At 39.1% G+C, this 15,707-nt stretch overlaps 1 protein-coding gene across 3 annotated transcripts in view; it reads right to left on the bottom strand.

Annotated features, from left to right (window-relative positions):
- Positions 1–15,707, bottom strand: part of babam2 (BRISC and BRCA1 A complex member 2) — a 63,726-nt gene that overhangs the window by 12,219 nt on the left and 35,800 nt on the right. For all 3 annotated transcript variants that reach the window (XM_057058140.1, XM_057058141.1, XM_057058143.1), the window contains exon 7: positions 5,279–5,388. In XM_057058140.1, coding sequence (XP_056914120.1) covers positions 5,279–5,388 — 110 coding nt within the window. The remainder of the gene's footprint in view (positions 1–5,278; positions 5,389–15,707) is intronic.

The following is a 15,707-nucleotide window of genomic DNA, read 5'->3' as shown; positions in this document are numbered from 1 at the left end:
CCACAAACATGAACAAAACAACCCGACCACCCCTCAGTCGCTGTCCTCTTTTCAATGCTTGCTGTTGCTGATTGTTGCCTTGAAACAGAAAAAAGTTCTTAGACCATTTTTCCAGGTGGCTACGTTCACAAAGTGCCTTCTTGTAACGACTTAGTGTAAAAACACCTTTTGTTTGAGTGCTACATACCGCCTTAATACCTCCTCCTCCCACCAAAAAAAAACCAAACAAAACACAAAACCTTGAAAACCATTCCCAGACCACTGGCTGCCCTTTACCAAAAGGCATATGCAGGAAGTGTCAGTCAGGTAGCTTAGCATTCAGTAACCAAGGAGACAGACAAGTCCTTTGTTTTTAGAAATCGCAGTGATATATTCAAGCAGAATGTGAAGTTGAATAAGAATATTTCTTAACCTACAATACTTGCTGGACCTGAAACTAAAACTTGAAAAAGTACTCAATGACTACATTTTCAAATACAGGTACAGGTACAGGTACAGAGGAAATCACATTTTTTAAAATTACAGACAGTTATGGACAGCTCTGAAAAGAAATTACCATTGCTCAAATCTACAGGTTGGTGGCTTCTAAAAAAGATCAAGGGAGACATATGTAACGCACAACTCACTCCGTACTATGTAACCCTACCTCTGGTGCCACTATCTTAGAAATGTATTTAAATATGAAAACCCTGTTGTATTTCTTTGTTTTTCATTTTTTTTCCTCCACAAAAAAGTGTGTCATCACTTAGATCTATAGAAATAGTTTGAACTGAGAATGCATTCTACCAAAAAGTCTCAGGAGCAAATCAATTTATCAGCTATTTAACACACTATTCACATTGTTTACAGACCGAGAAGCGAACAGCGTGGATTTACAAAGCTCATTGCTGTGTATCTCATATTCTATTCTCTAGGCTTCCTGTAGAACATTACATAAGAGATGAATACCTATGTTAGGGCAGGTGAATCTATATCTTTCGCTTTCTCGCTCACACACAAGAAGATTTAACTTCTCCTAATCAATAACTTCCACCAAAAGAGAGGAGTCAATATCGTAGTCTATGTAGACTGTGCATTATTGGTAAAAATGTGGGTGTCTGTCAGGATATTTCAACATCTTTTTTGCTGCTCTGTAAGGCAGAAAACATTACAGTGATCATCTGTTTGAAGACAGGGGAATAAGAAGTAACGGTAAGAAAGAAAGAGGAAGAGGGAATAGAAATAGAGGTATAACACTGTAGCTCAAGGGGCTTATGAACATTTAGATCCAAGCTCCTACAGAAGGAAAGGAAAAGTGAGATATCAAACAACTCAGGAGTGATAAAAGAGAAGAGTAGAGAGGTGGAGGAAAGAGAAAAGCAGAGGGAAGGAAAAGCTCTCCTATCCCATGTGTTGTTTTTTCTCTCCTCGCTGTGTATCAGTCGAGTGAGGGATGACCTTGCTGGGTAGAGCAGCGCTCTTCTTTCTCTTTCAAGTCCCACTCACTTTCAGAGTTCCCTTTGAGGATCAGCCAGAGGGATCAGGAGAGGAGAGGGGGTGATGGAAGAATGGATAAAGATGGAGAGGAAAGAGACAGGCAGCAGACATGAAAAATGGGATGGAGGGGTGCAGAGACAAGTTAAAAACTGAGAAAACTAATTTCTAAAAGTCAGATGGCCAAAAGGACAACAGGACTAACAACCTGTTTGTCACATTTGGGGACATGTGAATGCAGAGAACGCAGGAGGCCAGCAAATGTAAATAGAAAACTAAAGTATATTTTAGAGGATATGTTTAGAGTGGAGCTTTAGCATTTTATGACCAACAAGACGAGAGGGCTTCCCCCAAATAAAGAAAACAAAAGGAAGTAATAAAAAAATCAGCTTTTAGGCCGTAATGACAGAAAAATAATGATATAATCAACATTGAATAAATGTAGATGAGATGGCAGCCTGCAACAACACTGAAATCCAGCTGTGCCAAACTAAATCTGGTCCAATTTCTGTGGCTGTCCACAGCTGCTACAATCACCATTTCATTTAAACCAGAGCTGATTTAAACAATGTCCAGAACTGTTTTGATGTGAATTCTATTTTGGCATCATATGTGTGATTTACTCTAAATAATTGTGGACACTTGGGTTAATGCACACACTCCTGAATGTCACTGTCTCACTCGATAAACAGAGAAATGTGCAGGAACGGTGCAACAAATGAGCTTTCCTCTTCGCTGGAGACAGAGACAGAGCAACTACGCAAGGCCAAAGACTAACAAGGGTCACTAAGGACAATGTGGAAAACTAACAGACTTGCATCAACATATATCCAGCAAAATGCTCACACACTTCTGCATGCTAAATTGAACAACCACAATAAATACAATATGGATTTGTTCATGAGTGAACTCGCACACACATGCAATCATTTGCCTTCCAACAACAGTGTGCAAAACATACATTTTAGCCCTGGGTCATGAATTAACACACTCCCACACAACTGACGAAGAGGTATACAAAAGCATGTGAAAAAGCACATTCATACATGGCCTTGATATGCATTTGTGTAAAATCCTCACAACAAAGACACTGAGCAGGGGAAGAATGCTTTTAAGTGAGTGACGTCTCACTTTGGCACTGTTACGCCTCAGCATTTGGTTTTTTGGGGGTTTTGAGGAGGATTTGTTTTGCAGTTCCCCCTTCCCAGCAGATTACCCTCCATTCCCTGCATTGTAGCTTCACCACTTCCTGCTCTTGACCACACTGCCTTTATCCTCCTTCTGACTGTTCTTCACACTATTCACAGGCAGAGGAAGAGAGGCTTGAAAACCAAGGCGACAACTTCAGTTTGGTCTACAAAAAGTACACAATGCACGCAAAATTGCATTATTCACATTTCATTTATATCAGGGTATCGGGGTTAGAAATAAACAAGTGTTTTAAGCCCTGGAAAACTTGACGTTTATATAGGGTACAAATGTGGCAGGAGACTTTTGTTGTGTGTGATATAATCAGGGTACTATAGCAAGGCTAAGGACCTGATGAAGTTCATTTTATGTGTTGGAAGAGAAATGAAGCCATGGAAAATCTAATTAAAGTAGCAAATGGTTTTGAGTAATATTTGAGTAAAATTGAGAAAAAACAAGTCAGAAGATGGTTCATAGTGTAGAGGAAAAAACAGAATGGAGACAGAAAGACATGAGGATGAAAAGAGCAAGGAATAAAAAGAGGAACTGAGGAAGAGTGGTGGTGATGGCTGTACGTGGGGGAGGGACAGGGGTCTCTTAACCTGGTGCGACGGGGCGTGTGCTTGTAAATAAACATCAGCCTGAGAATATTCCAAGCACGAAAGCCCAGACCGTAAGGCCCCGAGGTCAGAGTGGCCCTGTACCTGGCTCACACATACACACACGAGCACTCACCCACGCACACACACACACACACACACACACACAGAGCACAAGCATCTATACCTCCAAATATATAACCCTCTATAAAGGTAGACTGCCAAATGTACATAATGGTACAATTATACATACATTAAACAAGCAAGATAAAAATTATTTGAACAAACAGGCAGACTCCAAACACACACACACACACACACACACGCGCACACACACACGCACACACACACACATTAAAAATGCATGCAGAAACATAACCAGAGTACAGAGCATGTGTATCGGTGGCGCCCCAAGAAGTCCGCAGACAGCCGTTAAATGACCTCTCTCGTTGGTTGGGAAACTGGTTAGTGGGGTTGTTCAGATGGTATATCTCATAGGAAGTTTAGGTTCTTAATCATCACTGTTGGCTGATGTCAATTCTCAAGGTTTTTTAAAATATATAGTGTCTTTCATGCCCTCTGTGGAACAGATCACTAAAAATGTATTTATTTTTTTAACTTTTATCTTATTTTAACAAAGCAGATAATTTTGTCTAGAGAATACTAATCTGGCTTTATTTATCATGCAAAGACAAAAAATATTCACAAACACTGGAATGCAGATACTCAAATCACAGTATTTTGGATTCAACACAAATGAAGAGACAAAATTGCTGGACAACATCTAATCCACAATGTAGCACGGTGGTATAGTGTTAGTCACCCCGCAGGGCGAAGAATCCTGGTTCCAGCCTTCAGAGGGCCACTGATGTTTGAATGCATACCATTTACTTTCTGAATAATTGTTTTCCTCTCAATTAATTTACATTGACAAAAAGATTTTAATGATACCCCACTAACTCCCCAATTTTGGAGAAAAGTATGCGCCAGTGGTTCAAAGTGCGTCTGCATGTGTGTCTGTGTGTTTGTGTGCGTGCATGCATATGTGTAATGGTAATATGTAGCTATCTGTTGAATGCTTTAAATGGCACGCGCCATTGTAATTTTTTAGTTTTCAAAATTCGTCTAGTGGTACATCAACTATTTTGTCTACTCAAGTGTTTTGTGGATATTTATAACATCATTTCTATGCAATTTATAGTTTCATGGCACATTTTGAATTCATATCGGCACAATATGAAGCCTGGTGTCAAAATCAGTGTTATGCCCTATACATTGAAATCATACAGTATGTATACATAGGCCACTTTATTCAGTTTAAAATCTCTCTCTGTCTATGACTCACTCTGTGGAACCATCTGCAGTGGCTCTAGAACTGCATAGTGACCACCCACATCTCTACTCCAGTATTTGATTTCTATCTTCATCAAATGCTACAGCTAATATAACCGCATCTCTATCTCTGCTTGTCCTCCTTTACCCAACTGACCATCAGCAGAACATCCCCTGCATGTAAGGTGGACCAAGGTTTCTTTCTCTTAAAAGGAGATGTTCTTGCCACTGCTGCAAGAAATTCCTTGCTTGGGGATCAGACTCTGGGTGTCTGTAAAGCCCCCAAAGACTGTAAAAAATGCAAATAGGAAAAAATATGTTGGGCATAAATAAAGGTAGGTGTGTTAGACAGTAAAGGTGCTCGCTATTTTTTTTTGTCTTGTTTTTCTTACTGATGTCTTCTAGTCTGCAATTATATACGGTAATGGCCAATTCGAATATTTCCTATTAACAGCATCACTTAGGCTCTTCTTCAATGCATTCCACAGTGTGAAAATGTAGTTGACAAATCCTTAGTATTTACTTACAAACAATTTTCATAAATTTTCATCTCACAAAAACAAGAAAAACTATGATGGCACTATTGCTGGCACATTTATGGCAGCAGAAAACTCAAACAAGGGTGCAAAAGCTTATCACTACAAATGTGTAACTACTAAATATACGTGAAGATGTAAAGTACATACTGTTCAATGCTGGGGGAAAGGTAAAGTTTTGGAAAGACTTGGGTCGCCTCAGCATCCTCAAAGCTTACGGAGAGAAGGGCTACATCTTCTCCAGGGTCCAATGCTGTGTCCTGGAGAAAAGCAGAAAGAGGCAGGTTAATGGAATTTGAAAGGACCACAGAATCTGACACTGGTTCTAAAATTTAACAGCTTCTTTCCTTTCCATTGTAGTAAATGTTGTATATTATCCAGGAAACTACACCATGCTAACTGCATAGAGGGATGCTCAAGGTGCAGAGAATAGCAGCTTAATCTAACCCTATGGGCTGTCCCTTCCTTTACAAGTGTACAAGTCTCAAAAATACTGCAGGAGATCAAGAAAGGAAACACCAGAAAAAACATCTGTTTTCTTTCATGCCACATTAGCCTCAATAGCTGTACTGAGTTTGAGCCGATGACTGGGAGCACCAATCAAATCATGTGTAAGATGGATGCAGAGGCCACCCGGAGCTGCTCCATGCAAACCGTGTTTGTCTCTAAAAGGCTCTAATTTCTCATTTTGTGATGTTTTTCCTCGAGCATGGCTACTTCTCAGGCACTGTCATTAGTGCAACTCCACATCAAGAACTGTTCTGGCTCCCTCTCTACTGTCAGAAGTGTTAATCAAATGTCTTACAGATGGTTTGAACCCATCCATTTGTTATAATCGCTGCCTACTGTGGTGAGATTAAATCTAACCACCACACATGACAGAGGCACAGAACAACCAGTTTGCAGCATGTAAGCCTAAAACCTGATGGGGCTAAGTAACTAATTACATTTATTTGGAATTCCAGTCACAAAAGAAACAAAATAAATAAAAAACCTAACTCAGCTATAGATTTGGGGAAAAGTGCATCAGTATCTTTATCTAGTAGAGTAAAACAAATTCTTCTTTGTGTAATTGCAGAACATTCATGTAGTGTTTATGATTTCTGCCAATCTGTTATATCTATAGCTATATCAGATTTGCCTATATTTCACATTTTATGCAATTTGATCTCCATAATGTCTTAATTCACCGATCCGATCAATGACGCCATTGTATTTTGAAACCTTTTCAATGCAATGATAAAACACCCCATAATAGAAACAATATTCCCTGAAGGATGTGGCATCTTGTTTAATATCATAATGTGATTCCACAAAGCCACAATGGTTCAGAAATGGTTCGAGAAGCACAACTATTTGGATGTTTTGGCCTATACTTCAAATTGTCCAGATCTGAATGCAAGCAGGTAATTGGACATTGTTCTGGACAAACAAGTCTGACACATGGAGGAAGGTTTTAAGGTGTCCTATTATTGCTTAAGGTCATAAGATAAATGGAGTAGGAGACACTTTGAACAAGTTTATATGGAACGTTTGAAAGGTTACCAAAAGGCTGTCAGAGTAATGGGTTTGAAACTAGAGATGGAAGGTGTGGTGCTGAATGCAGGTAGTAGCTATGTCCTACAAGAGAAGGACAAATACTGGATTGAGCTAGAGGAAGTGGTTTACTATATGTCTAGAAGTGAGAGTGGTTATTGGTACACATGTTATTAGATGTGTTGGTGGTGGCAACAGGGGGAATAAATAAGTGATAGGTCGATTTGGTAACAGCGACAGATGCTGCATTAAATAGGTCCTTCCCAAAGAGGCAAGAATATGGGGTGCCTTATACAAATGGAGGCAGGAGCACACAGGAAGTCCACATTTTGTATAGATAATGCTATCTGAATGAGATCAGTGAATGCAAAGTGGCCGTACAGTAGATGAAAATGTAACCAGACAGAGATTAGTGGATAAAGTGGTGGAAGCTTTGAAGGAACAAGGTTGAGTGATTTTCAGAGAGGAGTTGAGACACTCTCTGGGTGTTCATAAGAGGCTTCATGATGACTGCACAACTACAGCTACTGGTCGGGGAGACATAGAGGGTATCTAAGAAGACATAGGACATTTAGAGGACTGAGGAGAGGACACAGGAGTATAGAGAGATGGAGCCATGTAAAGACAGAGGTGGCAAATGCTAAACAAATGATGAAAGACTTTTATGGTAGGCCATAATAAGAGGGGAAATGAACAGCATGGTTTCATGCCAAGAAAGAGTACTATAGATGCAGTATTTGCTTTGAGGTTGTGAAGGATGTACCAAAGCATTTGACAGGTGAACCGTCGTATTGTATTACAAAGTCTGGAGTGATAGAGTAGAATATGTTAGAATGGTATAGGACATGTATAAAAAAAAGAAGATGTTTGCAGGTGGTGCTGTGATCTGACGTATAGTGAGAGTATGAGGCAGGCAGAGGGAAATCTAGAGAGTTGGAGGTATAACCTGTAAAGGACAGGAATGAAGGTTAATCAGCAAGACAGAATAGGTGTGTGAAAGAGAAGGAGCAAGTGTATGTTTGAGTTACAGAGAGTACAGATAAAGAAGCAGGAGGATTTTCAAATACATAGAATCAACATTCGAGGGCAATGGGGAGTGTGAAAAGAGGGGAAGAAGTGTTTGCTAGCTGGTAAAATGAATGTTGAAAAAAATCTGATAAAGAGTGCATCTGTAGAGGTGAAAGGAAAGGTGAGACAAGCAATAATATATAGTTTAAAGGCAGTGAGGGAAAGAAGCATTAGAGAGAGAAAAAATGTTGAGGCTCATTATAGGAATGACATGGATAAATAGGATCAGGAATGAGTTCATCAGAGGGACCTGTACGATGTTTTGGACATAAAGTCAGAGATGCCAGACTGACATGGTTTGGAAACGTGCTTAGGAGGGATTGTGTAATACCATTTGAAGGATTCTGAGGTTGGAACCCGCAGACAGGGGTCCTAGTGGAATACTAGAGGAGATACTGTATATGAATGTAGTGTGAGAAGATAAAAGTTAACTGGTGTGACCAAAGCAGATGCAGAGAATAGGGTTAGGTGGAGGAATTCGATGTGCTGTGGTAACCTCTGTGGGAACAGGTGAAGAAGACAAAAGTAGAAAGCAGACAGTAAAAGGAAAATGCGTGTTTTCCAGCCATTTGTGTTAAGTGAAGGAATTAACACATAACTGCATCAGTAAATATAAAGTGTTCTCTGCGTCACAGAAATTCGAGAAGCCTTTACTGTTGAAAATATGTGACAGTATAGGTGTAGAGATTTGTGTGTTGCATAGGCAAAAAAATCTTTGTAAGCTGTTCTGTCACATCGTCTTCTTTGGAGATGATTTAATGGATGCTTCCACTAGACTAGGACAAAGTAAATAAACTAATGAGAATCAACAGTAAGGTGAAGAGTGCAAGGCAACCGAATAGGCTGCAGCAGACCATCCCTCAATTGGTTTAGACCAAGGGCACTGACCCTTTGCCCTGGAATGAATCAGTCTCATTTTGTCTGAGTAGAGAGAGATCTCACATGTCATACGGAATCATAGGAACAAACAAAAATAAAGAACACCATTTAGCTTATGCCATTTTAAATTAATCTGTTTTTAAAATGAGTTACAGCTATGTGACTAAAAAAAGAGAACCTGTAGAACCTGCAGAAACAGGTTATTACTTCTGTTTTGCTATTGTTCTACCTTTTACAAATTTGCCGTAACAATGCAGGACACATTGTGTGCTAGTGTAAGGTGAGTGAGTGGGTGAGCAGCGAGACAGCGGTGCAAGAGTGATGGTGTGCAGCACAGCATGCGTAAACAAGTCTGTGCCAGATACAAATTCAGTGTTAAAACATTGCCTGTTATGTTTGATAATTAGACCACAAATCAGCATAAGAAAAATGTTTCTGGACTGTTCCACTGTTGATATACAGAGAGTTTACCCCAATGTGGGTCTTAGTGCTGGGGGGCTAAAGTGGAAAAAGTGTTTAAATGTGTTGAAATGGGGTTCAATCACTTAATAAGTTATGCAAGCCATACAAATGACATTTGTAAGCAGATTTCTTAAAGTTTTGAAAAAATATCACATTTTAAATAAAACATCTTTTTGGTATCCTTCAAGGAACATTTTTTTAATTACCTAAAATTTATTAAATAATTCAAAATCTTTAAAAATAAATGGTGACAACTGAAAAAAAAAGAATGACTTTGCTTTTAATTCCATATACACCCATCAAGTTTGCATCTTGAATAACTGATGTTCTATGTACACCCACAAACACACACACACACAAAAACAGACAGACATACACACACACACACGCACACACACACACACACACACACACACACACACACACACACACACACAGTTAAATTACTAAAAAAATAACCAGACAATTACTAAAAAGTTGAACATATGACAGTTTGCAAACGGGCTATAAATGATTTGGTACGTAGAGAACTGTACAAATTTTACAGTTCCACACTGTGGAATCCACAGTGTTAGTAATGATATTCTCAAAGCTTCATTCGGTGGAGAGCTTTCTATATCGGTTGTACTAAACCTCACTGCTAGTTGCAGACTACAGGTTTCCATGATGTCTCCTCTTCACACAGTAGGGTTAGTCATAGAGTTCCACAAGGTTCTGTACTTGGACCAATCCTTTTCATTGTGTATATGCTTCTCTTAGAAAACATATAGTCTTGAATGACTGTCTTCTTCACTGGATAAAACTGATGTCATAATGTTTGTTCTTAAATTTTCAGGGATAAAGCACATCATTACTCTAGAATGGTACCTCTAATCCACGGGTGTTCAGATCCAGTACTCAAGGGCTGGAATCCAACAGGGATTGCTGTACTATCGGCTGGATTGAGGCCCTTAAGAACTGGATCTGGAAGCCCCTGCTCTAATGTCTCTGTAGGGAATCTTGGAGTAACCTTAGATCAAGGCTGATCCTTTAACTCACATATTAAAACAGTCTCTAGGAGCATTTTTTCATTTGCGAAACATTGCAAAGATTAGGAAAATATTGACTAATCATGATGCTGAACAGCTAGTCCGTGTATTTGTTACATCCAGGCTGGACTACTATTCATAAGTATCTGGATGTTCAGATAATTTTGTGACAAGCCTCCAGCTAATCCCAAATCCGTGTGAGCTTCTCTTCATTGACAGCCCATTATAGGATCATTTTTAAAATACTTTTTCTGGCAAGGCCCTCAGAGGCCAAACTCCATCCTATCTAGAGGTGCTAAGACACCATACAATCTCAATAAAATTCCCCATCTCAGAAAGTTGGTTTACTTGTAGTTTCCAGTGTCTCTAAATGTAAAATGGGTGGCTGAGCTTTTAGCCATAATATGGTACTATAAAAGACATACCCTCACCAGGTATGGGAGGCTGACTCCCTGTCTACTTTTAGGATTAGACTTAAAACCTTCCTCTTTAAGAAAGTTTAGAGTCAGTATTTCTGTCGTTACAGACATTCTAGTCACACTAATGATCATATTTAGAATGGGGTCATCTAATTTTTTGGCTACCATCTTAGAAACGCTGCCATAGTTTGAGACTGCCTGGGTACCAAAACATGATCCACTGACAGGTTTCTTTCACTCCCCTCCCCTTGATGATTTCATCGTAAGTCAAAGTAATGCATTTTCTTACTTTCTTAATTATTTTTTGTGCTTCTCTCTCCCTTCCCTTTTTTTGGGTCCCTCTACAGGTATTGCCAACCCCATAGTTGTACACTGGCCTGTCAACAGGCCCCACAGGCTGCTCTGCTTTTGATTTGATTCTGTTCTGCTTTTGAATTTATTGTACTTGCATGTATGATGTATGTCTATTCTATCCTTTATCTGTCCTCTCCCTCTTCTTCTCCTTCTTTACCCAGCCATCCTTCAGCAGAAGGGGCCCACTGTATAGTGTTTCTAGCTACTTTTGGGTTTTGGGGAGGTCAGTAAAGCAGATTTCTGTAAAGCGCCTAGAGACAATTTTGATTGTTACAGATGCTATATAAATAAAGATAAATTAAATGAAATTTGTTGTTCCTCCAACATATAGGGTATTTAGAAACCACTTATGTTCTCAACAAGGCTTTTCAAATCTATGCAGGATCGCATGAGGAGATAGATTAATGACTACAACAACAGACATTTAAACCTTACCATCTTATAACTGTTAATTAATTTAAAACAGAAGAGCTCTTTCTTTGAAATAAAAGGCAAATGGCAATTATTGTTTCTGTCCATACATAACTAGATACTCTTGAGGGATACTGCCGCTTGCTTATGAAAAGAGTTGTTCGAAAAAGCACATAAAAAGCCTTTGTGCCCCAGGCCACAGGCAGGAACTTAATGAATACACTTCTTTAGTAGAAAGTAATGAGCACCAAAATGGCCTGGGTCAGAGGACTGCAAGACAAGCTGCTGTCCTGCAGGGCTGTTGGTTGGACATTAAAACAATATTACCACACTGCCGTAAGGAAAATGACTCAACTGCTTAAGGACAGGATTTAAGGACGGTGAAGTGTGTCCAAGTTTGACCGCCAAGGTTAGATGGTGCCTCCAAGTAAAACCCTTTCACGTGGCTACCACCCTACATCTTCCATCAGCCTTACTTTTTCGGACACATGGGCTCTTGGTCAGGCATACACACAGAGACACTCTTCCTTGTGTCCGTCCTTGTGTCTCCTGATGCCCTGGCCTCTGGCATCTCCTCTGTGTTGCATGTGACAGGTTGGAGATGTGACAGCTGTCTTTATGCCAGACTAAGTCTGGCCAAAGTCATAACACACAAACACACTCATCCAAGAATGCTACATACAGGCTCTACTGCAGGGCTAGTACAGAGGAGGTAAGGGCACTCTGTCCGCCTTCCTCACCCAACTTTAAATGTCATGCCCAACTTAATGGGGCAGCTTGACTGACAGCAGAGCTGTTGTGCAGGGACATGTCCAGCTTCTATGCGAGCAGCTTTGAATGCCCCACTAAGTATGCTTGACACAGTGGTGCTTCTCATTTTGAAGTCTACTATATTTGCATGGCAGTAGCTGCAATTCAGGTAAGCCTTTTTAACAATTCCATTTTTGGTAAAGTTGAATGAAACAGCAACAGCCACCACCACCAACCCCCCAAAATAGCAATTTTTTTTTTTCCCCAGAACAAGGGGGTAAAAATTGTTAACAGAACTTATGTTGAAATTTAAAAATAAATCAAAATAAACCCGCGCAGGACCCACACTGTAAATATTTAATCACATATAGGCAATAAGGGCCACTTGGACACTGAACCACCTCACACGGCATTTCTGTGCTCAGGATGTGAAACTCCATACAATAATGCAATGTATCAAAAGCTGAGTGACGAAGGGGGATAGTTCTGTTCTGCTATTTTGTAGATGTAAACTTGATTACCTAAACATTTATGATGAACAGCAATTACATTTCAGCCTTAAATATGAAAAAAATTGGACAATTTGCAATGCTATTTAGAGTAGTGCTGACAAACAGATCATACTGAGTGGTGATTTAATAACTGCATAGTGAATCGCAAACCCCTTTTTTACCACTTGAAATTCTCCATATTTTGTTATGTTACAAGCACAAATTTAAATGTTTTTTTGGTGAAAGACAAACATAAAATAATGCATAATTGTGAAATTAATTGAAAATGTCACACATGTTGAATATTTTTCAAAAATACAAATGTCAAAAATAGCACGAGGCATGAACATGTACTCAGTCCCTTGTACTGATACAGAAAAAAACCCCAGCTGCCATCAGATGTGACCCACCTACAAAGTAAATAGCGTTCCTTTGTGTGTATTCTTGATTATGAGTGGCTTTCATGAAATTCTAATCTTAATTTTCTACATTGGGAATAAAAAGAAAGTTGTAATTGGTGAGAATAATTCACAATTATGGATAAACGAACATCCTAACCCAGAATATCAACGCCCTTTGCAATATTAAAATGAACCTATTACACTGTAAAATATTAGTTTTAACACTTGCTGAAATAAGAGCGCATAGAAGTAAAAGATAGAGAATTGTGATTTGAAAATTTAGGATAAGTTTGAAAATGATAAAAGCCATAAAATATTTCAAATATTATTTGCAATAAATTGGTAGGTGAAGCAGAAGATATTTATTTATTATTCCAACAGGTAAATGCCAAACAGATGTGCCGGTGAGACTCAGAGATACGCTCATTGCTATTCAATGTTTTTTATATTATTGTTATGTCATTGGAAGGGCTGAACAAGTGTCATCAACAGTGTGCCATTGCAATGATTTAGTACTTCACTTCCCATCCTGTCTAATGTACTCATCTTGAAGGCAAAACAGGGACTCAAGTGTGAGCATTTTATGTAAAGGGACTGTATGCACCTGCGTTTGTAGATATAAATAAATGCAACAGCATAAGGTGACTTTTGAGGCAACTACTGTCCGCATAATGTGGTGTCAACAAAACATGACACAACCTCTATTTAAACTTGTTGAGTGTTGACAAATTAGATCATCATCTCTACGTCTGAGTCCGTGGTCCTCAGAAAGAAACAAAAGACTCCCATATCCATGTCAGAAAAGAGTTGCTGACTCAAGTTCAAGTATCTCTGGGTGTTGGTCATGACTGATGCATTAAGCAGATTGACAGATGAACTGCTACAGGCAGATATGGCAGTGCAGGTCTAGACCTCTATCATTTAATTGTGGGCAGTGAGAGAAAGAATAAGGTTATGAATAAAGATTATAGAGTTGCTAAGAGTGGCGCTACTCCTCTTTTGCATCTAAACAAATCACTGCAAGTAGTACGGGGTATTTGGTCAAGATGCGTTCAGGGCATGTCTTAATGTGGAGAAAAACCCAAGGTAGAGAGGTAGCTGCCGTAAAAATTCTTTACTTCCTATTTTGCTTTCATGTTTACTCCCTAGTCATTTTGCAGTGACACTTTTTTGGTTTAACATAGAGCAATTGTCTCTGTATGAAAAAGAAGTCAAGACTCATGGGTACATCAAGAAATGCTTCAAGACTGTGATTGCAATTGCATTAATAGTGCTTCACTGACAGTGTTGCAGGGTGTTTTTGTACTATTGCAGTATTCATAACTATTCTGGTCAGTTGAATCACTGTTGACTCTTACCCCCATTTGTGGCTAATGGGAAGCAGGAGCTAAAGAGCCATGAAATTAAGACAGTTACCAACATCACAAGACATTTGTGTTTTGAAAAAAACAATCAAAGAAAAAATTTGTTTTAGTGCTCAGCATAACCTATTACTCTGAGATATGCTTAGCTAAATCAAGGTGGTTGGAAACAATTTAAAAAATGGAAGCTTATTTTCAATGTTAATACAGAAATACAGTGAAATTCTGAATATTATCTAAAATTCCATAAGGCAGGCCAATAAAGAAAGAAAAAAAATTCCTTAATGCTAAGCAAATCCCAAAAGTCAATAATGGGAAATTTATCTACGAACAATGCTGGTAAACGAATGACAAGATAGTAGAGGGGTGAACACTGTTCAGTTCATTTATTTCTTTTTGATAGATCAAAGGTCAATAGTTAAGATAGCAAAAGCACAAGAGTGGTATTAATAAAAAAAATAGTGTACATCTTGTTGAGTAAGAAAGAAAAGTAGGCCAGATAGAAGTAATTCCACAGAGGCATGAAGAACTGCAGGAGACAAAGGATAAGAAATGTGAGAATGGTCTCCTGAGAGTGTATAACTAGAAACCTCTAATGCTCAGTTGGGGATAAGAGCAGGTGGGTGGGAATCTTCTTTTAGAGATGCAGTGTGGGCAGTCATAGGGTGGGGTAGGGCTGGGGTGCAATATGGATCATTAATTTGAGACAAAGAATGGGCTGACCTGACCATTGGTGGGATGGAGTGGAGCGGAGAAGTGACACAGTATTTATCCTCTCTTTTTAAACCTGCTTTAACAAAAAAATCAGTTCCTAAAGAGCACACATCTATCTAATCTTTTGCCATTTACATCTACAGATTATTTCCTGACGCAGACGATGTGCGATTCATAAAATTGGGCACAGTAACAAGTTATTGTATGTATGTGTGTGTGTGTGTGTGTGGGGGGGGGGTCCACTGCCACACATGCAATCCAAACTGGAACTGCATACATAAAGAGTATATCAATAATGCACTCTGTTTCTATGTGGATAGCAGAAAATTGAGGACATTAACACAGGAAACAATGTCATCAGCATTGCGTTGAGAGATTCTAAGCAAATATGTTTCTAAACTGCACATCTGTCATGACATCACCAGACATCACCGATGACTTGGTTGCAGAGGGAACATTTCTTTTACAACGTGTAAGCAATTATCAATTTACCAGCGTCAGAGGCAATCTGTGTTATTAGTCACTGGATACAATCCCACACCTAGTTCTCATATGACAGAGCAAGATTAATGGGCCAAATATGAGTCATCATCAATGAGATGTGACTGCACTATGGTGTTGGTGGTGAATTCTCACCTCCGATGATGATTAGTAACCTACTATGAAAACACTGCATAGAAGTAAAATGTAGAGATAAAGCTGAGC

Source organism: Takifugu flavidus, chromosome 16, assembly GCF_003711565.1.
Source record: "Takifugu flavidus isolate HTHZ2018 chromosome 16, ASM371156v2, whole genome shotgun sequence".
NCBI lineage: Eukaryota > Metazoa > Chordata > Actinopteri > Tetraodontiformes > Tetraodontidae > Takifugu > Takifugu flavidus.
This window is presented reverse-complemented; position numbering and strand designations above follow the sequence as displayed.